The sequence below is a fragment of the Neltuma alba genome, unplaced genomic scaffold (assembly GCF_004799145.2).
Source record: "Neltuma alba isolate B1F8T4 unplaced genomic scaffold, ASM479914v2 tig00007017_pilon, whole genome shotgun sequence".
NCBI classification, from domain to species: Eukaryota; Viridiplantae; Streptophyta; class Magnoliopsida; order Fabales; family Fabaceae; genus Neltuma; species Neltuma alba.
The window spans coordinates 1-24,938 of record NW_021634650.1 but is presented as its reverse complement, the minus strand read 5'-3'; the positions used below and the strand labels follow the sequence as shown (position 1 = coordinate 24,938).

Below are 24,938 nucleotides of genomic sequence, written 5' to 3'. Positions count from 1 at the left end.
TTTTGGTTATTTGTCATATATAATCATTATTAATGAAGTGTCAATGGTGGCACTATGACTTGTCAATGGTGGCATAGTGACTTGTCAATCATGTCCTTAAGACTTGTTAATGGTGGCGCTGTGACTTGTCAATGGTGGCACTGTGACTTGTCGTTGGTGGCACTATGACTTGCCAATGGTGGCACATTGACTTGTCGTTGGTGGCACTATGACTTGTCAATGGTAACACACGGACTTGTCATTGGTGGCAAAATGACTTGTCAATCGTCGCACCCTGACTTATCAATGGTGGCACTGTGACTTGCCAATGGAGCACTGTGACTTGTCACTGGTAGCACTGTGACTTGCCAATAGAACAGAGTGACTTGTTAATTGAACACAACTCTGAGTAACACCTTCTGATTAATTATATTTTAATATAAATATTACTTAACATTACAAATAAATAACACTTTCAGTTGTAAAAATTTTGAATATCAATTGTTAATATCCACATATTCATTTGTTATATCACTTGTCATTAACTCATGTTATATTACTTATTAATATTACATAAATTTATCGATATCAATAAAGATATAAAACAACAAAAATAAAAATGTGAGTTGTCCCCAAGAAATTGGTATCATAACATCTGATAACAAAGATAATAATATTATAAACATAATTTGATCAGTTTGTTACAAAAGGACCTATTGACCATTAAGCTATTGCCACTCATGGCTCACACCCTTAGGTGCCAATCATCTCATAACACATCCTGGCATAACAGAACAAAAAATTAATGGACTCCTCTATCTCTTCCTCTTGCTCTTGTTGAAGTCCGATAGCATTGACATCACTTCATCCCTATGTTCATTTTGTGAATGGGTAACCAACCACCACAAACAGCCAACCTTCAACTCTTGCAATTCATCATTGGAGTATCATGGCATGGTATATCCTGCAGTATCATGAACAGTGCCATCCCACTCTTGTAGCCAAGAGAGGACATGAACTTCACATGAATCACTGCCAAGCAAATTCAATATGTAAGCAGCATGCAATTTTTATTGTGAACAAACACAACATAACACAATCAAACAGAACAACTACACTCACGTATCATTCTGCACATAAACTTTAGCCCATTTCACTTCGTTGTCAATTTTGTCCTCATTAGCAAACAATTCTGGCTTAACAGCACGCAACATCGTATGGAAACAGTTCATTTGCAAAAAAAAAAAAACACATAATCAAAAGGTTTTACTAACAACACAGCATCCAGTGACAAGGGACAGAGCATATTGTGACAAGTAACACAGCATCTAATGACAAGGGACAGAGCATCCAGTAACAAAAAACAGCATCCACTAATAACTAACAGAGCATCCACTGAGAAATGACAGAGCATCTAGTGAGAAATGACAGAGCATCCAGTGTGAAGTAACAGCATCCAGTGACAAGTAACAGAGCATGCAGTGACAACTAACAAAGCATGCAGTGACAACTAACAGAGCATGCAGTGACAACTAACATAGCATGTAGTGACAACTAACACAGCATCTAGTCAACTAAGCATCCACTGACAACTAACAAAGTATGTGATGACAACTAACACAGCATCCAGTGACAACTAACAGGGCACGTGATAACAACTAACACAGCATCCAGTGACAACTAATACAGCATCCAGTGACAACTAACAGAGCATGCAGTGACAACTACGCAGGCTGCTAGTGACAACTATAAGAGTAGTCATTGACAAGTATAACAGCAGCAAATAAATACACACAGTCTGTGTTGCCATAAGATGTTTGGGATTGAAGTGCCCTTTATTCGTCCTCTTTTTCAGACGCAATCATCAATATGGAAATAGAAATCCCCACAAAAGAATATAGTAACCACTACAGAGCATACAATCTTCACAAATACTTTGAACTCCAAGCAAGGCATATCAACTATTCAACCTCATTTTTGTAACTTTAACAATCCACCGTGGTGCTCAAAATCCACTCAGTGTGCCACCATTGGCAAGTCACAGTGCCACCATTGACAAGTCACATTGCCACCAATGACAAGTCCGTGTGCCACCATTGACAAGTCACATTGCCACCAATGACAAGTCCGTGTGCCACCATTGACAAGTCATAGCGCCGCCATTAACAAATCTTAAGGACATGATTGACAAGTCACTATGCCACCATTGACAAGTCACAGTGCCACCATTGACACTTCATTAATAATGATTATATATGACAAATAACCAAAAATATAATATGACAGAGTGATTGAAAATATCATATGTTACTAAAACAAGTTATGTAACTTGAATTCATATTGTTGACAACTTACATCAGTAAATTAATTGACAAGTGACAGTGCTCTATTGATAAGTCATAACAGGTCTAATGACAATACAGGGTGCAGGTATGACAACTTAAATGACAGCAGAATCTAACATGTCAATTCATAGTCAACTTTCATTTACACCTTCATATACATGAAATTACACCTATTTCACAACCCATCCCAAAAAAACACAGGGGTTGCACAACTGAGAATTTCAGAAGAAATGAGTTGCTTTCTTTTCCAGCAATTGATGATATAATTTCCTTCAATTCTTCATAACTTGTGCCCTCCTTTACATTGGTTGTTCTTACACTACCTCCCACATATCTCATATTATCTTCTCCATCATTTATAAACTTTCCCCTTATGTGAACAAAGCAAAATAGATGTTTTCCAGACGCACTTGTCATCAGTAACTTAAACCTGCATCAAGAAGCACGCAACTGTCATTGACAACTTAAGGAGCTACATTGACAAGTATAGCGGCACACATTGACAACAATCGCGGCCTGATTGACAACACAGTCCCATTTCGTGCTAAGGGTTTCTACCCTCACTAACCTTCATCTTTTTCTTCCTTTGCCACTAAACTAACGTCAGAACAGAGGAAAACCACCCAAAAACAGAGCACCCATTATCATTCTACACACCCAACTTAAATCACAACACACACCAACCAAAAACACAGCTTTTCCATTCATTAAATTCTGAATCCTAAACCAAAAACAAAAGCTTTGAAATATCAAAGGCAAAAACGATTTTTTCATTTCCCATTCCCAAATAAATGCACAATCTGTCAAGAAAGGTAGGAGAGGAGAGAAAAGAAAGTTCCACACCTGAAGATTTGTCAAGCTTCAACATCTTCTTCACCCATGGAAATCCTCGCATTTACAGAAGCTTCACCATGATAATTTTGCGCAGGAAATCCTCACCAAATGAACTTCTCCCGTCTCTTTTTCTGATAACAGGTCCAGGGCAAGAGGGTAATTTTCAGATTCTGAAAATTGCATCTAAGTCCCTTTAGGACTTCAGAAAAATTATGGGATTTCAGGGGACCTTTTTGCTGTATTTTTGCTTCTGTGGGACCTCAATGTCATTTTCCCTATAAGTTTTGTTTGGTTGGAGGGAAAGAGAAGAGAGGAGAGATTTCTTATTTGGTTTAAGAGGGGAAGGGAGGGGAGCTAATTATAAGTTGACAAATATATCCTTACCTCTTTATTTAGATTTCTTTATTATTTTATTATGATATTTATATCATAATTATTATTTTCTAATTTGTGAATATAAAAAAAACCAGATACTTTGAAACATAACAAATAGATTATAAATAATCATATATCAAAATATATGTCAATAAAAAAATTATAATCTTTAGCATATTATATAAATTATAAATAAATTTATGCTATAAGTTTTGAACTATTCTATCCTTAATTACATAACATGCGCAACCTCACATATTTAATTAGATAATACACAGAATTTTGTGTAAAAAAATAAAATTGAGATGAATGAGATGAAGGATAAGACAAGAGGAAAAGATATGGAAGGTTAATGGCAGAGAACGTGAGAAATGATGAAATCAGAGAAAGAAAATATGCAGGGAAAAAAAGAACTTTCGAGGAGTAAAAAAAAATCCGTAGAAGAATAATAGGGTCTGAAAAGAAAAAAGAGTAAAACAAAGCAAAGAGTTAAAAAAAAATTTTACTAAAAAGGATAAACTTGAAATATTAAAAAACTGACATGGGTAATTTAGTCAAAATGATGTATAATATTTCTCTCCCCTCCAAAAAACCCCAAATTTAGAGGGGAGCAAAAAGAGGGGAGGAGAGCACTAAATGACAAAAAAAAATTTCCTCCCGTCCCTTTCATTTTTCTGAGCCAAACACAATTTTTCTTCCTTTCCCATCCCCTCCCCTCCCCTCCCCTCCCCTCCCTCCAAAAACCTTCCAACCAAACAATGCCTTACCACCCACACAAAAAGTTTTAATACTGAATCGTTTATTAATTACATTTCACATTCACAATGACAAGTGGAAAATAAATTTGGTTTATGATTGACTTGATGATAGTTTTAATTTTCAATTTTACTTTTGTCTCTGTAAACACGTCAAATTTGATATGCTCTTTCAAATATTTATTTTCCTCATAATGTGTCCATGAATTCTTCAAAAATTATCGTACAATTAATTTAATTTCTCAATTATTTCGTCATAAACTTCAGCAAAGTACTCAGTTTAGTTTCACTTGTAATGGCAAGGAGTAAGAAAACAAGAAGAATAATACTCCTCCGGTCCTTATTATAAGACCCAATTTGACTTTTTCTTTGGTCCTAATTATAAGACCCAATCCATTTTGTCTCTTATATTTATGCATTTTTTTTAAAGATAATCCTTCTAATAATGATAGTTTTAGCCAATATACTTAATTAGCAAGGATATTTTAGGAATGACAACACTTATTTATTATAAATAACCAATTTAACTTACTTCCTTAATCTCCTCAAATAAGTCAATTGGGTCTTATAATTAGGACCGGAGGAGTACTTTTTTTTTTAATTGCGCAATGTCATGTTTTTCATTTTGGCTTTCTCAAAGACTCAAAAGTCAAAACTCAAAAGCACTTGAGGAATTGACAACTAATAAAAATCCAAGAAATTTATTTAAAAATAATGTTCACTTAAATGCAATGATTAAAGAACCGGACCGAACCGAACAGTCGGACCGGTTGAATCGTCACCCGGAATCGTTAACGGCTCGATTAGGATCAAAAAACCGTTCACATAGTTGAGCCGGATTGGACCGAAGTTGAGCCGTTATTAAGCCGGGAACCGGAGTTGGACCGGGAACTGGAATGGTTTTTAGAAAACCAGACGGTTTTTTAGCCTGACTGAAAAATACTAAAAAATTTAAAAAAAATAGAAGAAAAATAAAAAAATTGATCCCCTTAAATATCCTAATATATTTTTTTAGACTATTTATAACCATATAGTATTATTTCATTGAAAATTTCATATATTATGGTGTTAAAATCGTGGGTCACTAGTCTTTTTGTTTCGATATTTGGTCTATCTTTTAAAAAATATTTTGATTTGAATGAATTGATAATTTGTAATATCATTAAATATTTTAAAAATACATAAATTTAAATGTATACGGTTTTAGTCCATTTTCAATGATTTCATTATAATTTTAGATTATTTAAATGCATTTCTAAATTATTTAATAATTTGATATTTTTCATATATATTAATTATATGTATATAATATTATTTTAAATTAATTATTGCGTCACCGGTCTGACCAAACGGTCTGACCGATCCGACCGATTGAACCATGACCTGTTGATCTTTCCGGTTCGACTTCCGGTCTGGCTTTTAAAACATTGCTTAAACGAAGCCCATAAACAAAGAAATAGGTAAAATCAACGATCAATAAACATATGAAAACAATTTTTTGGAAGTATAATGGCGATACAGTACTAGCTTCATAGGCTTTCCTTGATCTCTATATATAAATACATCACTTTTTTATGTCTAACTTTTGTATTTGAAACGAGACAAAACCAATGTTACTAGAGAAAATCAGTGATGGTGGTTGGTTCTGTTTATAGGAAAAACAGAGACTTTATTCAATCATCATATAACAAGGAATTCATTACCAAGTTTTGCGTATTATCCAAATGGTTCACAATCACATATCATTCTTGTCATTCTCACACTGCCATATTTTCCACCTGTGGTATTGCAGCTAAACCAGAAGCAAATCACCAGGAAAAAGACAAGAAACAACACGTTAATTAACAACTCAAATGATTCAGAGCTCTTCATTTGATGACCAACTAGTAATGAAGGCGATGATGGTTACATTCACGTCGCACGCCTGGATCCTCCGAGACCTGTCGGTGAGGAAAAACAGGCTTCACATGCTCTGTTCATAATTGGATTGGCCCACAATATGCAAAGTTAAACAGGTGAAATGTATAATATCAGGCTTCTATGTTTCTTTCCATTCTAGGTTTTATTCTGTACAAGGTTTGTCTCTAATTCCAAGATGTGCATGAATGCAATTCGAACTTATATGATATCGTTAACATTAGTAAAGAGCAGAGCAAAAAATCACATGGGCCTTGGAAATTGACCAGCAATGAAGAAGACCAAAATACTCACTGTTATACATTGTTAATATCTACATGTATACACAATATTTACTACCAATCGAGCCATAGCATCAACTTCTTGGTAAGAAACCAGAATTTGGAGAGCAGGGGACTAAGGCATACTAGGGAATTAAGAATCAGTGAATCCATTATCTCTACAACGTTTGGTTGCACGTGCCTGTGGATAGAAATTATAGACAGTTGCATATATATATGTAGTAGCTTAGTTGGGAGATTTTTCTAATGTTTTATTTATTATTTTAATGGATGCTGGGCATGAGACCCAAAGACCAGTCACTTTGAGAATAAAGAATTCTTTTCATACATAGTTGGAGGCTATAAAGAATTAAAAAAAATTGTTGGACTTGGAATTGCATCGTCAAGCAATTCTTTTGTTATCCTTCGGGGCCGTGCGCTCATTTCGGCCTCTCTTGGTTCTCAAAGAGTAAGGCATCGTGGTCAAGTTCCCTGTCCTCTGGCGCACACGAGTACTCAACATTAAGGTACTGCCTGGTACTGCCTGTAACAGCATTCGTCTCCAGTCTTAATTCCATTTTTTCTTGTATTTCTGATGCATATATTGGCCAAATTCCGCACCCTTTTATGTCGGGATCATATTTGAGCGAAGGATAAAAGCAATCTGCATTAAATTTACATCTAAACTTGCAAGTGGCATTCTCATCAAATCGCCTTCTTTGGTTTTCCTTCACCATGTGATCCATTGGATCATACCGTAAGAAAACATGATCTGTACTCAGCTGCTCAAAGCGATTGAATTTGTTGTCATCCCAATAGATCTTTTCATCTTCAAAGTGGAATTTGCCGTTGAATCCTAGGAAATATTTGGGACACAGTGTGGAAAGAATACAATAAGAAGCAAAACCCAATAAATGGTCAGAAGAAGCTGGTGCAAGCTCAATACTAATAGAACTCTTAGCAGTAGTCAGAGAATATTTGAAGCCCCCTGGGATTGTGCTTCCGGGATAACAAACTCTAACCTCGCTAAAGTTATGTATTGCTCGCATCAGTGGGAAATCGAAGGTCTCCAGTGATTGGCATTCGTCGAGATAACAATAAGCAAGGGAAGGTGGAAGTTCTGGTAAGGACCTAAGCCTCTTGCATTGACCCAAATCAATTTCTCTGAGCCCTGAAAGATGCTTGATGCTATCTGGCAAACTCTCAACGCTACTTCCTCGTAGTGATAGAATCTTCAATAATGACATGGCATTGATATTGTCAGGGATCTCAGAAACCCCACAGTATCTCAACGTCAATTCTTCTAACGAGCACCAGGCATCAAACAGAATGACTAATTTTGATTTGCCTATTCTTCCTCTAAGACGATCAAGAGAGAATATTTTAAGAGATGTTAAGCAACTTAGCTCATTTACTTGAAAGCTCCTGAGATGCCCACCAAGATATAGCTCTTCAAGTTTATTGAACCGTCCAACTGGCAAGTTTAATGTTTTGATACCTGTAGATGCCAAATGTAAACTTCTCATTTCTTCTGATGACAACAAAAATTCCTCAAGAGCAAAGCAGCATGTCAGCTGGAGTTCCTTGAGAGATTTCAAATGGTTATCCGTGTGAAGATTCTTTAGTTTGTAGCACCCCATTAGATTCAAAGAAACAAGTTTAGGAAGAGAGAAGATTGATGGATGAATACTGCATAAACTTTGACAAAATTCGAGGTCCATCATTTCAAGATTTTGTGCCCCGGAGAAGTCAGGCAACTCCTTTAAGTTCACCGAAAGGACAAGACTTATTATCTTCAAATTCATGAGATCCTGTGACAATTAAAAGAAAAAAGTAACCGAAAAAAACCCTCATAATTCAATTAGACTAAGAATGAAACATGCATTAATATATAGCCATACCTGCACACCATCCCATAGTTTTATGACTCGGTTAACAGGCATATGGATTTCAACAAGTTTGTCTGTACAAAAACCCAGTGGCAGAGTCTTCAAAGGATAACGGTCCCAATAAAAATATCTTAGTTTATTAGGGAGCGACTCCAGACCAAAAGGAAGTTTCACTGATTGGTTAAAACTAGAATAAATCTTGAGAAATCTTAAATTACTCATTTTTTTGAAAGCCTCAGCACTCAAATGTATGTCGCTTTCTAACTCTTCTGGGTTCAACGCGATACCTTCAATTGCATTAGTTCCCTAGGACATAACAAAATTCAAATAATATATTAAACAAGTGGTGTGTAAAAATTCTTCAATGAAATAATTTAATAAATGAACAATGAAGTTAAAACATCCTTCATTTACCTTGTTATTTTCCAATACATCTCGAACTTCTTCGGCATCATGTAATCGACTTCGACTTTCAGGGTGCTCTCTAGATTCCTCACGAACTATTTCTTTAGCCATTTCTTGCAGTAGATCATGAATTTCCACTCTATCATCTCTTGAAATAGTTATGAGTGCTTTATCTACAAGCCTATCTATTCCACAAACCACGTAAAGGTCATCATCCCAAGCATCTAGCACCCTCATAACATTTTTTCTTTTCTCCCCTCAAGAATAATGCAAAACTTAAAAATATCCTCTTTTCTGGTATATCAAGCGCATCATAGCTCACCCTCAATATAGGTTGAATTTCATTATTTGGATGCTTTCTCAATTTTTTAAGGCCACACTCCCATACTTCTGGTTTTTTTGTGTTGAGATGTCGACCCAAAACTCTTAATGCCAGAGGAAGACCTTTTGCATATTCAATTACCTGCATTGATAACTTTTCATATCCTTGTTTCGGATGGCCTTGCTTGAAAGCATGTCGGCAGAAAAGTTGAAGCGATTCTTCCTTGCCTAATTCTTTCACCTCATGTACTTCATGAACTCCTCCACTAATAAGAACATGCCTGTCTCTACTTGTTATGATGACTTTGCTACTTGGTCCCAATGAAAGATTTTCATCAATAAGATATTGTAATTGACTGGAGGTGTCTACATCATCAAGAACTAGAAGAACTCTTGTTCTACGTAGCCTCCTTTGAATATTAGGCTTTCCAACCATTCGGGGCTTTTCTTCATCTAGTAGAACAGAGAGAATTTCTTCAAGCAAACAATCCATTCCAATCTTTTTTGATTTCTCTCTCACATTTTCAGCAAAGTAAGACCTATCAAATTGGTGGTAAAAGTTACCAAATGTGGCATGAGCTAAGGTGGTTTTGCCTATTCCTCCTTTACCCCAAATTCCAAAAACTCTAACTTCATGTGATTCATCTTCCATAAATAATTCAATAGGAGTCAAATTTTTCTCAATTCCAATATGGTCCTTTGGCTCCACTGTGTCTTTACCTTTACCTTCTAGCTTTTTGCATGCATCTTTGATTATTTCATCAATAAGGTCAGCTTCATCCCTGACATGTTAAAAGAAAGAAGTTGTTTTTTCAAAAAAAAAAAAATCAAACGGTACATTGTTAAAAATCATAAATGCATAGATTTAATTATCAATAATATAAGCATAGATATAATTATTTTTAACTGTTCATGGGAAAAATTTACAATACATAAATTGTGACAAGATTTGTCTAATAATTAGTAGAAAGAGGAAAACATCTTACCGAAAATTTGAGGAATTATGATAACCAAATATGTCTGCAGTTTCTTTTAAGACCGATCTCCAATCTTGCAACTTCCTTGAATCAACTCTGCAGTTACGATGCTGAACAAATGCACCTTCATACGATCCTTTTTGACGCCTAACATTTGATGGGTCTATATCATAGAAAACTGGAATTACAATCTGACTATGGTCTTGCCTGCATTGCATGATTTTCACTAGCTCTTCTAAGCACCACCTTGAAGAAGCATAGTTTTCAGAGAATATCACCAGCGCAATTCTTGATCTTTCTATTGCTTCTGAAAGTGCAGGTGATATTGTATCTCCTCTCTCTGCCGTCTCATCAACATAAACCTTTATCCCCTTTTGTTGAAACTGCTTTCTCAAATGGCTAAGAAATCCACGTCTGGTGTCTGGACCTCTAAAGCTGACAAAAACATCATGCTTTTCCTGCGGAACGCTGGGAGAAGTCGTAAAAGTCGCCATTACTGGATATAGACAAAAACCAAAGGGTGTTAATTATTCCTAATAAATTTGATGCTAATCTTTCCCCTCAAGCTCCCGTTTATAACATTCTAATAAAAATATAACTGCTCAAATATTATAGGTCTACTCCCATGTGAATTTAATTTCTATCTAGCATGGCGATGTCAACGCGAGAAGAATAGGATAGCTCATTAACAATTATAATTCAGACCAATAAACAGGAAATAAATGAAATAAAGGTAAGTAACTAGGAGGAGAAAAGTTCAAAGTTCTCCTCTGACAAACAATAGTTGAGCATCTAAGAAGTACCAATACTAATTATAATCTGAAATGGCTTGAAGGACTTGGTAGCTAAACCTAAAACAAGTGGATCAGATTTCAAGGAACAAGATCTAAAATCCAGATATTGGCGTCCCCGTTATCATTGAGACTATTTTATCAAGGTTAATTGGATAAGAGAGAAATTCAGAATATATGATTGAGATTGACTATCCCACAGAAACTTTTATTTAAAATTTAATATGATGTAGATCCTACTTCATCATAAAATTCGAACAAGTGGAAATGGACGATGGTGAAACAGAGCGAGAACCAAGAACACAATCATAAGGAACTCATTAGGAACATTATGGCTCTTCCTGATACGTATGTACAGATGCATGAATAGTTCGAATATATACATTTTACAGATGAGGAAGAAGATCATCATACCTGGATAAATCAGACCTTATTTCTGGCAAACTAGGAGCAAAAGTGATGTCTGAGTAGACAGCAATGCAGTTTCTAAGCGAAGAAGGTGGTTTCTGGGAAACTTCCTTATCAATACGAGGAGTCTTCGTTATTAAAAAGCAAGTTCAATAATTTAAGGTGACAAATTGGCTTATGCGCGTTTTGATTTGTTGACTTGATTGCTTTATAGTCAAATGTCATCTTCTCTGGCTGGTAGTCCAGAGATTTTATGTTCGCGTCCTAAGTATGTAGGCCATATTAAAATGTCGCTACTCGGTACCTGTGATTTGATACAAATTAAAAATAACTACCCATTTATTTTATTAATGTTAAAAAAATTCTTTTAGTTTACGTAAAATAATAAAAAGTACTCCATCTGTCCTGTATTATTACGAAAAATTAACAGATTTTTTGCGCTGTTTTATAATCAAAATCACCATTCTCTGTACACAATTAAATCAATGTTCCTAAATTGCCCCCATTATTAAGGTTAGATGGTATAATATTTGTGTTGCAAAAATCGATTACTTTGACCATAAGTGAAACTGCAATTTTTTGATAATCATCTTCTTCGCATGTTCTGTTAGAGATTCATATTACATTGGGTTATTTAAGTTGCCTCAACACTATCCTTGAATCACATGCAAGAAAGAATTTGTTCAATAATCTCCTCATCTGTTCAAAGTTCAGTGACACGTTAGAAAATGACATCTTTTCAATAAATATTTCAATCTTTTTCCAGTCATTCTTTCTAGATAACTAACGTTTTATTAATTGGTTATTCCCTGGACTGCATTATACGAGCTTAAAGTTGTATAATATTCTTCGTTTTATATATAATTGACCCTTACGTACATATATCTATATATATATATATATATATATTTGATACAGAGATGGGGGACGCATTAATTCTTTTATATATGTTGACAAGAAACAGGACCTACTTGCATAAAGACGAGACGGCATACTTTTAACTTTTAAAAGTTGATAATATTACTTAAAAATAACTTTTTCAGAAGATGGTCTGCTTTTTTTGACAATTTGAGTACATAAAAATGCTTCCCTGTTTCACTGTCACTATCAAAAAATAATTAAAATTAAATTAGTTCATTAATTTATGGTATTGGTGTTGGAGGAGTGTGTTGCTTTTGACGATTTGGGCACATGAAAGATGCTTTCACACCCATCGCGGTGTTTTCCAAAATCATTATGCTTTTAGTTAGTGTCTGTTTTGGGCAATGGTTTAGCAGGACTTTTTTTTTTTTGCTTTATTGTTTTGGATATAATATAATTATATCCAACAATTTTAAATTAAATCATTTTTCCTGCTTCACACGCTTCCATGCAAAGTCCATACATACAGTTTTGATATTGAATGGTTTGTTAGTTCTATTTCGCATTCACATTGAGAAATGAAAAGTAAACTTGGTGTTTGATCGATTTGATGATAATTTTAAATTTTTACTGTTACTTTTGATCCCTGTGAAAAGTTGGGATGCTCTTTGTAAGGATTCTTTCCATGCGTCCATCAATTGTTCAAAAATTATTGTAAATTAATTTAACTTCTCAATTACTTCGTTTCAAATTCCAGCAAAAATGCTTTTTGTTGCATATGAAAACAATTTTTCGGAAGTTCCATCCTTGATCTCTATAAATACATCACTTTTATCTCTAGTTTTTGAATTTGAAACGGGACAAAACCAATGTTATTACTTGAGAAAATCAGATTTAATGACTTTTTAAAGTCTGCAATCAAAAACATAACCAGCAAGTTTGGCATATATTATCCAAGTGGCTGACAATTACATATCATTCTTGTTATTCCCACACTGTAATAGTTTCCTACCTGTGATATTGCAGATAAAGCAGAACCAAAACCTAAGCAAGAAAAATGAAGGTAATGACGGTTACATCGTTTTATATCCCCTGTAAGAATAATGACTTATTTATTTTAATTGTTTGGTGACTATACAAAATATTTTATTATTTATTTTTACCTTCTTGGGTAATCTTTTAAAATGACGTATTAAAGTGCCTTTGCTATTTCTGCTTCTTGTCTTCTTTTTTCCCCTTTGTTTCTCATGAACTTGAGGTTGACCTGTTTTTCTCTCATTGCTTAGTTAGTAAGGCGATGTTAAAGTGTGACCATCGTCCATGAAGTTTGTGTTCCTTGTTGGAGCTGGGGTATATGTGTTGGTGTGTCAAAATAAACATAAGTCATACATTCCTCAAGAGAGTGGAAGTACAAAGGTATAAATACTTCTTAACTTGTGTTCTTGGGCTAGTGAATTGGTTTAGAGTGAAAGAGGATCTCACAGGCACAGTGATGGGCCATCGAGATCCAAATATAATGGAAATCCGATTATCCGCCCCTTATAACATAAGCAACAAATTGAAGTCCCAATTCACAAATTTACGGTAGCTAATTTTAGGACAATAGTAACAATGTTCTTCCAGAATGATCTACGAAACACTTCAATAAACAACTTTCTCAAGTTGGTTCCCATGTCCAGTTTCCTAATCTTCATCACATATTCAGATATCTGAGCATATATGTATACAAAAAAAGAGTAACTTTCATGAAAAACTCTAAGAAGCATTTATTTACAAATAATTATAGGATGGAGAAACTAGGACTAAAAACATGGGGAGGTAAAGCCAAGGCAATGGGCACATTTATTTGTGCTGGAGGAGCATTAACCACTAGCCTTGTCTGATAAAGGAATTTTACATTGGTCACCATAGTCATCATTCTTCTCATACTGCTTTAGAAGAACCACTCAAGACTCACATGATTTCAGGCACGTTCTTTTTAATTGCTAGTTGCTTCTCATATACAGGATGGTTTATTATCCAAGATTTTTGAACTTATACGAACTAAGATTTCCAAGCTTAATTAGATAATGAACCATCTTGTATATGAGAAGTAGCTAGCAATTAGAAAGAGCGTGTCTCAAAGCATGTGAATCTTGGATGGTTCTACTAAAGCAATGCGAGAGGAATGATGACTATGGTGACCAATATAAAATTTTCTAGTGTAAAGGCTAATAATTAATGATCCTCCAGCACAAATAATTATGCCTCTTGCCTTGGCTTTACCCGCTAATGAATTCAGTCCTAGTTTTTTTATCCTACCATCATTTGTAAATAATTGCTTATTATGTAGTAATCATGATATAGCAGAGGTTTTCATGAAAGTTGCTCTCTGTGTGTATACATGTATACTCAGATACCTAAATTATACTACCTCCGGTCCTAATTATAAGAGTTAGTTGACTAAGTTGAAGAGATTAAAGAAATAAGTTGAGTTAGTTATTTGTCCTGAATAGGTATTGTCTTTTCTAAAATATCCTTGCTAATCAAGTGTATTGCTTAGAACTATCATTGTTAGAAAGGCTACTTTGAAAAAAAAAGTATAAATATGATAAACAAAGTAGATTGGGGTCTTATATTTAAAATCAAAATAAAAGTCAAACTGAGTCTTATATTAAAGACCGGAGGTAGTATGTGGCATGATGTGAGTAGCCGTGAAGGACAAGGACTAGAATAGTTGAGTATTATCTTCATCTCGGACATTGATGGCAAGTGCTTTTGCTGAAGTTTGAGTTTAGGGTGACACATCAAAGCCTCCATATCTTGACGTGCTTTGTGTTCATAATTGGATTGGCCTACCTAATTAGCCAATATCATGTAATATGTAAGTTAAACAGGTGAAATAGATGGCACCTATATATATTTCTTTACGTTCTAAATTTTATTCTGTATAAGGTTTGCCTATAATTCCAAAATGTGCAAGAATACAACTCAGATTTATTTGAATTCTTTAACACTGCTAAGGAGCAGAGGAAAATTCACATGAAACATATAGAAATTGACTAGCTATGAAGAAACCAAAATACTTACTGTTATAAAGTAATTATACATTTATATCCAAAATGATACTATCGACTCAAGTTCTCTGAAAAGGAATCTGCATATAACAACAAATTAAAAGACAATCAGAGCCGATTTTAAAAAAGGAAAAGGAGAGAGTAAAATCACATATATCAAAATGTGGCCATTCTATTCCTTTAAAGGATAGTAATGAAGGCTTGTGGAAGATGATAGATGCTAGTTGCATCACATTCAATTCAAAACATCACAAACTTTAACTACATCACGGAGCTCAATGGATACAATACATGTATAGACAATATTTACTACCAGACGAACCATAGCACTCAACTTCTTTGTCAGAAAACAGAATTTGCAGAGCAGGGGACTACGGTATATTAATGGAAATAAAAATCAATTAGTCCATTATCTCTTCAATTTTTGATTGCACATGCCCCATGGATGGTAAATAGAGATAGTTGCATATATGCTAGAAAGAGTTGGAGATTCTCCTAATTTTGGCTACGAAGGCTGATTAAATTGAGATTCTACAACAAGGGAAATATCAGATTTGGATAAAAAATAAAAAAAAAGGAGGTTAAAGCATATCTATAGGATTTGTACACACACTATAGGAGAGGTTTCACCGTAATCAAAATAAGACATGCGGATGAAATGATGGTATAGCGCAGGAAATTACCCACACAAAAAATTCTCAAGCGTTTCTTTTGTTATCATTTCGGCCTCTCTTGGTTCTCAAAGAGTCGGCATCGCGCTCAAGTTCTCTGTCCTCTGGCACACGAGTGCTTCTCCTAACGGAATCACGTGCTGATTGATGTGGGGATACTTCAGCATTAGGGTGCTGGCTGGTATTGCTCGTGACAGCATCCTTCTCCAGCCTTAGTTCCATTTTCTCTTGCAATTCTGATGCATATATTGGTCAAAGTCCACCCACTTTTATCAAGTGATCCAATCCATATATACCAGAAATAAAGCGATTTAAAACGGAGAAGTCACATGCAAACTTGTACGCGGCACCCTCACCCAATGTTCAGTATTATTATAAGGACTATTTTGGAAAAAAAAAAGATGAATATGGGAGATAAAATTGATTGGAACCTTATATTTAGGACCAAAATGAAAGTCAAACAAACTCTTATATTATATTAAGGACCAAACCCCCAACCAAAAAAAATGCATTTGGATAAAATAATGGTATAGTGCAGGAAATCACCCTTCTGCAGCTTTAGTCCCATTTGCTGAATTTTCTCATGTAATTCTGATACCCAACCACACGAGAATCAAAGCGATCTCTGATGAAGAATTCACACACCAACTTTCAAGTAGCGCCCTCGCCAAATCGCGTTCCTTGGGTTTCCTTTAATATGCGATCCGTTGAATTATTCCATCCTTTATTAACTTGATCGTGGTGAAATTTACACATGAAATTGCATTATTTTGCTGAGACTAATATTACATTGAGTTATTTAAGCTACCCGAATATTTTCGCCATCCTTAAGTCATATTAATGTCATTCCTGCAAGAAGAATTTATTCTTCCGTTATGTACATCAAGGCTTAATATCATTCTTAGTTACCGAAATTTAATTTAATTTTGGTTTTGATCTCTGAAATTTAAAACCAATGATTTTGGTTCTTGAAATTTAACATTATTTTAGTTTTTCTTGAGCTGATTATTATTTTAGTTCTCTCTAAAATTTGAAGCCGGCAATTGTTCTAATCTTCAGAATTTGATCTCACTTTAATTTTTATCCTTAAAAAAAACTGTTTCAAGGATTAAAAGTATTTAAGTGAACCAAAATGACATCAAATTTCAGGAAACAAATCCTCTGGTTTCAAATTTTAGATACCCAAACAAAAATTAGGTGAAATTTAGGGCCAAAACTACTTATTTTAAATCTCAAGGATCAAAACTAAAATGAATTCAAATTTTAGATATTAAAAATTGGGCTAAAATATAAAAACTCTCCTGAGTTCCGGGTCAAATTATAAGGATGTGACATCCTACGTAACATCCAACTTCTTGCCATTTGCATGAGTTATAATTTTATGATAATTATATACATATATATTTTTAAAGAAGGTTTAAATTGTCATTTTGTCATTAAAAAAAAATCCCTAATTTCTTTGCAGCTCCGTGCCGCAGGCCGCCATCAACCACAACGCCACCATCCTGGCAAAGAAAATACAGCCCTTTTCCACAAAATTAGAGTCCCATCTGGATCGCTTGTTCTCTAAACCAGAAAAATAGAAATTAAAATCATAAAACCAAAAACAGAGATCACACAGCTATAAATGTTGCTGTGGTAAAATCGATGGGTGATTGACTGAAATCGGGATCGAAAAAAGCACAAAGACTAGACAATTGCAAATAGATGATTCCATGAGGACATGAACATTGATCCAATGCAGAACCCAGTACAGGCAACTAAAGAAAACACAAACACTTTGAAAATCAAAATGTTAATCTGCCCAACGAGAGGTTCTTTTTACGAATTGAAAGTTGAGTTAGCCCGCAGTAAGGAGATAAAAGAGATTAGGGTTTGTTATTCTTAAACACAAATGGCATTCTAACCCTTCTATGAAAAATATATATAATTATATAAAATTATTAACCCATACGGATGCTATTTTTGATTTTATGTAGGATGCCACATCATCCTCATTAATCCAACATTCCGGTTTCTATCTGAGAATTATTAAATATAGGCGGCTTAAGGTAAAAAATCATAACATCAAGAATAATATTTGTTCACCAGAAACAGGACCTACCTTACATAAATTAGGGAAGTGCCTTTGATTTTCAAAAGTTGATAATATTAATTTCCTATGCTCTTTCTCACCCCGTGTGCTCTGCTCCGCCTTGGCTGGACTTGGGTCGAATCCTAAGTAGTTCGTTCTGTTGATATTGGGCCATCAGAGGTTCGGCTGATAGCAGTTTTCCATAATCACTATGTTTTTATGAAGTATTTGGATACAAACCAAATTATGATTTAAGAAGTGATTTTACGATATACAAAGTAAATATATGGAGGAGTTTATCTCGATTTGTGAAAAAATATCTTTTAGAAGCACTTCTCATGCCATCCAAACACCCCTTTAGTCTCTGTTTCCCGCAATGGTTTAGTAGGATAATATAGTTTTGGCCAATAATCGGCTTCCTATGATATAATTATACTCGGCAATTTTAAATGAAATCACTTTCCCTGTTCCACACACTTGCTACCCACACAAAAAGTTTTAATACTGAATCGTTTATTAATTACATTTCACATTCACAATGACAAATGAAAAATAAACTTGGTTTATGATTGACTTGATGGAAATTTCAATTTCCAATGTTGCTTTGTCAAAATTTGATATTCCCTTTTCAAGGATTTCTTTCCCATAATGTGTCTATGAATCCTTCAAAAATTATCGTACAATTAATTTAATTTCTTAATTACTCCTCCGGTCCTAAATATAAAATCCTTTTTATAGTATAAATTACATTATAAAAAAGGTTTTATATTTAGGATCGGAGAAATATTTTGCTATAAATTGCAGCAAAGTACTCAGTTTACTTTCGATTGTAGTGACAAGGGGTAAGAAAACAAGAAGAATAATACAGTTTTTTTTATTGCATACTGTCATGTTTTCATTTTGGCTTTCTCAAAGACTCGAGAGTCAAAAATCAAAAGGACTTGAGAAATTGACAACTAATAAATATCCATAAAATTTATTTAAAAATAATGTTCACTTAAACGAAGCCAATAAACAAAGAAATAGGTGAAATTGACGATCAATAAACTCATGAAAACAATTTTTTGGAAGTATAATGGCGATACAGTACTAGCTTCATAGGCTTTCCTTGATATTTATATATAAATACATCATTTTTTTTTATCTCTAGTTTTCGGATATGAAATGGGACAAAACCCATGTTACCAGAAACAATCAGTGACACTGGTTGGTTCTGTTGAAAGGAAAAACAGAGACTTTATTCGATCATCAGACAACAAGGAATTCATTACGCTGCTCTGAGATACAGCAAACAGATTTGATGATTTTATCACCTGTTAGTGGTGAGAAAGACAAAATGAAGACTACTTCTGGACAAATATAATATCTGATTTGACAAAAAAATTTTGAGTAGAAAAAATCAGTTCACTTTCTGAAGTCAACAAACGAAAGCATAAAAGCCAAAGACAAACAGAACCACCAAGTTTGGCATATTATCCAAATGGCTCACAATCGCATATCATTCTTGTCATTCCCACACTGTAATAGTTTCCACCTGTGATACTGCAGACGAAGCAGAACCAAATTACCAGGAAAAAGACAAGAAACAACACCTCAATTAACAACTCAAATGGTTCAGAGCTCTTCACTTGTTGGCCAACTGGTAAAATGAAGCTGATGATTGTTACATTCATGTCGCACGCCTCGATCCTCCTGGACCTGTCGGTGATGAAAAACAGGCTTCACATGCTCTGTTCATAATTGGATTGGTCCACCGAACCAATATTATGTGATATGCAAAGTTAAACAGGTGAAATACTCTTCTAATTCTAAATATAAGACTCTTTTTGTAATGTTATTTAAGACCGGCGTAGTACATAATATATATGGCATCTATATTTCTTTTCATTCTAAGTTTTATTCTGCACAAGGGTTGTCTCTAATTCCAAGATGTGCACGAATGCAATTCAGACTTATATGATATCGTTAACATTAGTGAAGAGCAGAGCAAAAAATCACATGGACCTTGGAAATTGACCAGCTATGAAGAAGACCAAAATACTTACTGTTATACATTGTTAATATCTACATGTATACATAATATTTACTAACAGTCGACCCATAGCATCAACTTCTTGGTGAGAAACCAGAACTTGGAGAGCAGGGGACTAAGGCATACTAAGGGTATGTTTGGCTCAATGAGAAGAAGGAGAGGGGAGGGATTTTAATGGAGGGAAGGGAAGGGGAGTGGAAGGATTTTAATATCATCTTGTTTGGATTTAAAAAAAGAGGGGAGGGGAGGGGAAAATATTTTAATATGGACAATTTTACTCTTATTTTATTTAAGGCGTGGGCATAATGGTCACAACATGACAAAATATAGGCATAATGGTCATAATATGACAAAATATTACCATTTTTCTCCAAATCCTCCCAATTTTGGAGGGGAGGGGAAATTTTAAAAAATTTTCCTTCCCCTCCTAAAATTTGTGTGTTGCCAAACAAGGGGAAATGATTAAAATCCCTCCCCTTCCCTCCCCTCCCCCCACCCAAATCCCTCATACCAAACACACCCTAAAAGAATTAAAAATCAATGAATCCATTATCTCTACAATTTTTGGTTGCACATGCCTGTGGATAGAAATTAGAGATGGTTGCATATACATGTAGTAGCTTAGTTTGGAGATTTTTCTAATGTTTATTTATTATTTTAATGGATGCTGGGCATGAGACCCAAAGGCCAATCACAATGAGAATAAATAATTCTTTTCATACATGGATGGAGGCCATAAAGAACTAAAAAAATTATTGGACCTGGAATTGCATCATCGAGTGATTCTTTTGTTATCCTTTGGGGCCGTGCGCTCATTTCGGCCTCTCCTCGTTCTCAAAGAGTACGGCATCATGGTCAAGTTCCCTGTCCTCTGGCGCACACGAGCGCTTCTCCTAACGAAATAACGTGCCGGCTGATGTTGGGACACTTCAACATTAGGGTGCTGGCTGGTACTGCCTATAACAGCATCTGTCTCTAGCCTGAATTCCACTTTTCCTGTAATTCTGATGCATATATTGGCCAAATTCCACACCTTTTTATCCCGTCATTAAATTCATCCGCAGAACGATCGGAGCAAACTCCGTAGAAGAATTCACATGCAAACTTGTAAGTGCCGCCCTCATCAAATCGCCTTCTTTGGTTTTCCTTCAACATGCGATCCACTGGATCATACCATAAAAAAACATGATCTGTACTCGGATTCATAAGGAATATGATCTTGTCACTCTCGTAATAGATCTTTTCATCTTCAAAGTGGAATTTTCTGTCAACTCGTAGCAGCGTCGATGGGGAAACAATGCAACAAGAAGCGAAACCCAATAAATGGTCAGAAGAAGCTGGTGCAAGCTCAATACTAATAGAGCTCTTAGCGGTCTGGGAATATTTGAAGCCCTCTGGGATTGTGCTTCCGAGATAACAAACTCTAACCTCACTAGAGTTATGTATTGCTCGCATTAGTGGGAAACTGAAGGTCTTCAGTGATTGGCATTCGTGGAGATGACAATGAGTAAGGGAGGATGGAAGTTCTGGTAAGGACCTAAGGCTCTTGCAATTACCCAAATCAATTTCTCTGAGCTCTGAAAGATGCTTGATGCTATCTGGCAAACTCTTAACGCTGCTTCCTCGTAGTGATAGAATCTTCAACAATGACATGGCACTGATATTATCAGGGATCTCAGAAACCTCACAGTCTGTCAACCTCAATTCTTCTAACGAACACCACGCATCAAACAGAATGAATAATTTTGATTTGACTATTCTTCCTTCAAAACGATCAAGAGAGAATATTTTAAGAGATGTCAAGCTACTTAGCTCATTTACTTGAAAGTTCCTGAGAGCCCCACCGAGATATAGCTCTTCAAGTTTATTGTACCGTCCAAATGGCAAGTTCAAGGTTTCGATACCAGTACCAAATAAACTTAAACTTCTCATTTCTTCTGATGACAACAAAAATTCCTTGAGAGCAGAGCAATAATTTAGGTTGAGTTTCTTGAGAGATTTCAAATGGTTATTCCCATGAAGATTCTTTAGTGTGATGCACCCCTCTAGATCCAAAGAAACAAGTTTAGGAAGAGACAAGATTGATGGATGAATACTGCATAAATTTACACAAAATCTGAGGCTCATTATTTCAAGATTTTGTGCCGTGGAGAAATCAGGCAACTCCTTTAACTTTGAGCAGGCAAGATTTATTTTCTTCAAATTCATAAGATCCTGTGACAATTAAAAGAGAAAAGTTACCAGAAAAGCCCTCACAATTCAATTAGGCTAAAGAAATGAAATGTGCATTAATATATAGCCATACCTGCGCACCATCCCATAGTTTTACAAGTTTGCTAGAAGGCAGTTGGATTTCAACAAGATTCTTTGCACAAAAACCAAGCGGTAGAGTCTCCAATGGATAACTTTCCCAACAAAAATATCTTAGTTTATCAGGAAGTGACTCTAGACCAAAGGGACAAAGCACTTGATATTTGTCTCGAAAATAAGAATTAATCTTGAGAAATTTTAAATTACTCATTCTACTAAAGCCGTCAGCACTCAGGCGTATGTTGCTTTTTAACTCACATGTGTTCAATGCGATGCCTTCAATTATATTAGTTCCCTAGAAAATAACAAAATTCAAATAATATATTAAACAAGTGGCGTGTAAAAATTCTTTTACTGAAATAATTTAATGAATAAAAAAGAAAGTTAAAGCATCCTTCATTTTACCTTGTTATTTTCCAGTATATCTTGAACTTCTTTTGCATCATTTAATCGACTTCGACTTTCAGGGTGCTCTCTAGATTCTTCACGAACTATTTCTTCAGCCATTTCTTGTAGCATATCATGAATTTCTACTCCATTGTGACTTGAAATGGTTATGAGTGCTTTATCCAGAAGCGTATCTATTCCAATGTCCACGTAGAGGTCATCATCACAAGCGTCTAGCACCCTCATAATATCTTCTTTCTTTTCTCCCCCGAGAGAAGAATGCAATATTTAAAAATATCTCCTTTCTGGGTATCAAGTCCATCATAGCTCACCCTAATGCATCATGAATTTTCCTATTTGGATTCTTTCTCAATTTTTAAGGGCACTCTCCCATGCTTCTGTATTTCTAGAGTTCAAATATGAACCCAAAACTTTTAATGCCAGAGGAAGACCTTTTGCATATTCAATTACCTGCATTGATAACTTTTCATATCCTTGTTCGGGATGGCCTTGCTTGAAAGCATGCCAGCAAAAAAGTTGAAGCGATTCTTCCTTGCCTAATTCTTTCACCTCATGTACTTCATGAGCTCCTCCACTAATAAGAACATGCCTGTCTCTACTTGTTATGATGACTTTGCTACTTGGTCCCAATGAAAGATTTTCATCAATAAGATATTGTAATTGACTGGAGGTGTCTACATCATCAAGAACTAGAAGAACTCTTGTTCTACGTAGCCTCCTTTGAATATTAGGCTTTCCAACCATTCGGGGCTTTTCTTCATCTAGTAGAACAGAGAGAATTTCTTCAAGCAAACAATCCATTCCAATCTTTTTTGATTTCTCTCTCACATTTTCAGCAAAGTAAGACCTATCAAATTGGTGGTAAAAGTTATCAAATGTGGCATGAGCTAAGGTGGTTTTGCCTATTCCTCCTTTACCCCAAATTCCTAAAACTCTAACTTCATGTGATTCATCTTCCATAAATAATTCAATAGGAGTCAAATTTTTCTCAATTCCAATATGGTCCTTTGGCTCCACTGTGTCTTTACCTTTACCTTCTAGCTTTTTGCATACATCTTTGATTATTTCATCAATAAGGTCAGCTTCATCCCTGACATGTTAAAAGAAAGAAGTTGTTTTTTCAAAAAAAAAAAAAAATCACACGGTACATTGTTAAAAATCATAAATGCATAGATTTAGTTATCAATAATATAAGCATAGATATAATTATTTTTAACTGTTCATGGGAAAAATTTACAATACATAAATTGTGACAAGATTTGTCTAATAATTAATAGAAAGAGGAAAACATCTTACCGAAAATTTGAGGAATTATGATAACCAAATATGTCTGCAGTTTCTTTTAAGACCGATCTCCAATCTTGCAACTTCCTTGAATCAACTCTGCAGTTACGATGCTGAACAAATGCACCTTCATACGATCCTTTTTGACGCCTAACATTTGATGGGTCTATATCATAGAAAACTGGAATTACAATCTGACTATGGTCTTGCCTGCATTGCATGATTTTCACTAGCTCTTCTAAGCACCACCTTGAAGAAGCATAGTTTTCAGAGAATATCACCAGCGCAATTCTTGATCTTTCTATTGCTTCTGAAAGTGCAGGTGATATTGTATCTCCTCTCTCTGCCGTCTCATCAACATAAACCTCTATGCCCTTTTGTCGAAACTGCTTTCTCAAATGGCAACAAATCTACGTCTGGTGTCTGGACCTCTAAAACTGACAAAAACATCATTTTTCCTGCCGAACGCTGGGAGAAGTCGTAAAAGTTGCCATTACTGGATAGAGAACAAAAACCATAGGGTGTTAATTATTCCTAATAAATTTGATGCTAATCTCTCCCTCAAGCTCCCGTTTATAACATTCTAATAAACATATAACTGCTCAAATATTACATGTCTACTCCCATGTGAATTTAATTTCTATCTAGCATGGCGATGTCAACGCGAGAAGAACAGGATAGCTCATTAACAATTATAATTCAGACCAATAAACAGGAAATAAATGAAATAAAGGGAAGTAACTAGGGGGAGAAAAGTTCAAAGTTTCTCCTCTGAAAAACAATAGTTGAGCATCTCAGAAGTAACAAGACGAATTACAATCTGAAATGGGTTGAAGGACTTAGTAGCTAAACCTAAAACAAGTGGATCAGATTCAAGGAACAAGATCTAAAATCCAGATATGAGCGTCCCGTTGTCATTGATTGGACTATTTTATCATTGGATAAGAGAGAAATTCAGAATTATGACTAAGATTGACTATCCCACA

The 24,938-nt window shown here is 35.0% G+C and overlaps 2 protein-coding genes across 2 annotated transcripts; both read right to left on the bottom strand.

Moving 5' to 3' along the window:
• Positions 1–6,905: 6,905 nt before the first annotated feature.
• On the bottom strand, positions 6,906–10,551 carry LOC114751679 (disease resistance protein RPP2A-like). The gene is made up of 5 exons (XM_028940346.1): positions 10,067–10,551; positions 9,204–9,862; positions 8,769–8,944; positions 8,367–8,660; positions 6,906–8,276 (listed from the first exon to the last, which is right to left on the bottom strand). The coding sequence occupies exons 1-5, from the start codon at positions 10,549–10,551 to the stop codon at positions 6,906–6,908; spliced, it is 2,985 nt and encodes a 994-aa protein (XP_028796179.1).
• A 10,374-nt stretch (positions 10,552–20,925) lies between these two features.
• LOC114751685 (disease resistance-like protein DSC1) lies at positions 20,926–24,338 on the bottom strand (the record flags this gene model as incomplete). The annotated part of the gene is made up of 5 exons (XM_028940353.1): positions 20,926–22,164; positions 22,256–22,555; positions 22,666–22,910; positions 23,034–23,758; positions 23,965–24,338. Coding segments are annotated over 5 exons (2,883 nt in total), but the record flags the coding sequence as incomplete, so codon positions are not given.
• Positions 24,339–24,938: the final 600 nt, after the last annotated feature.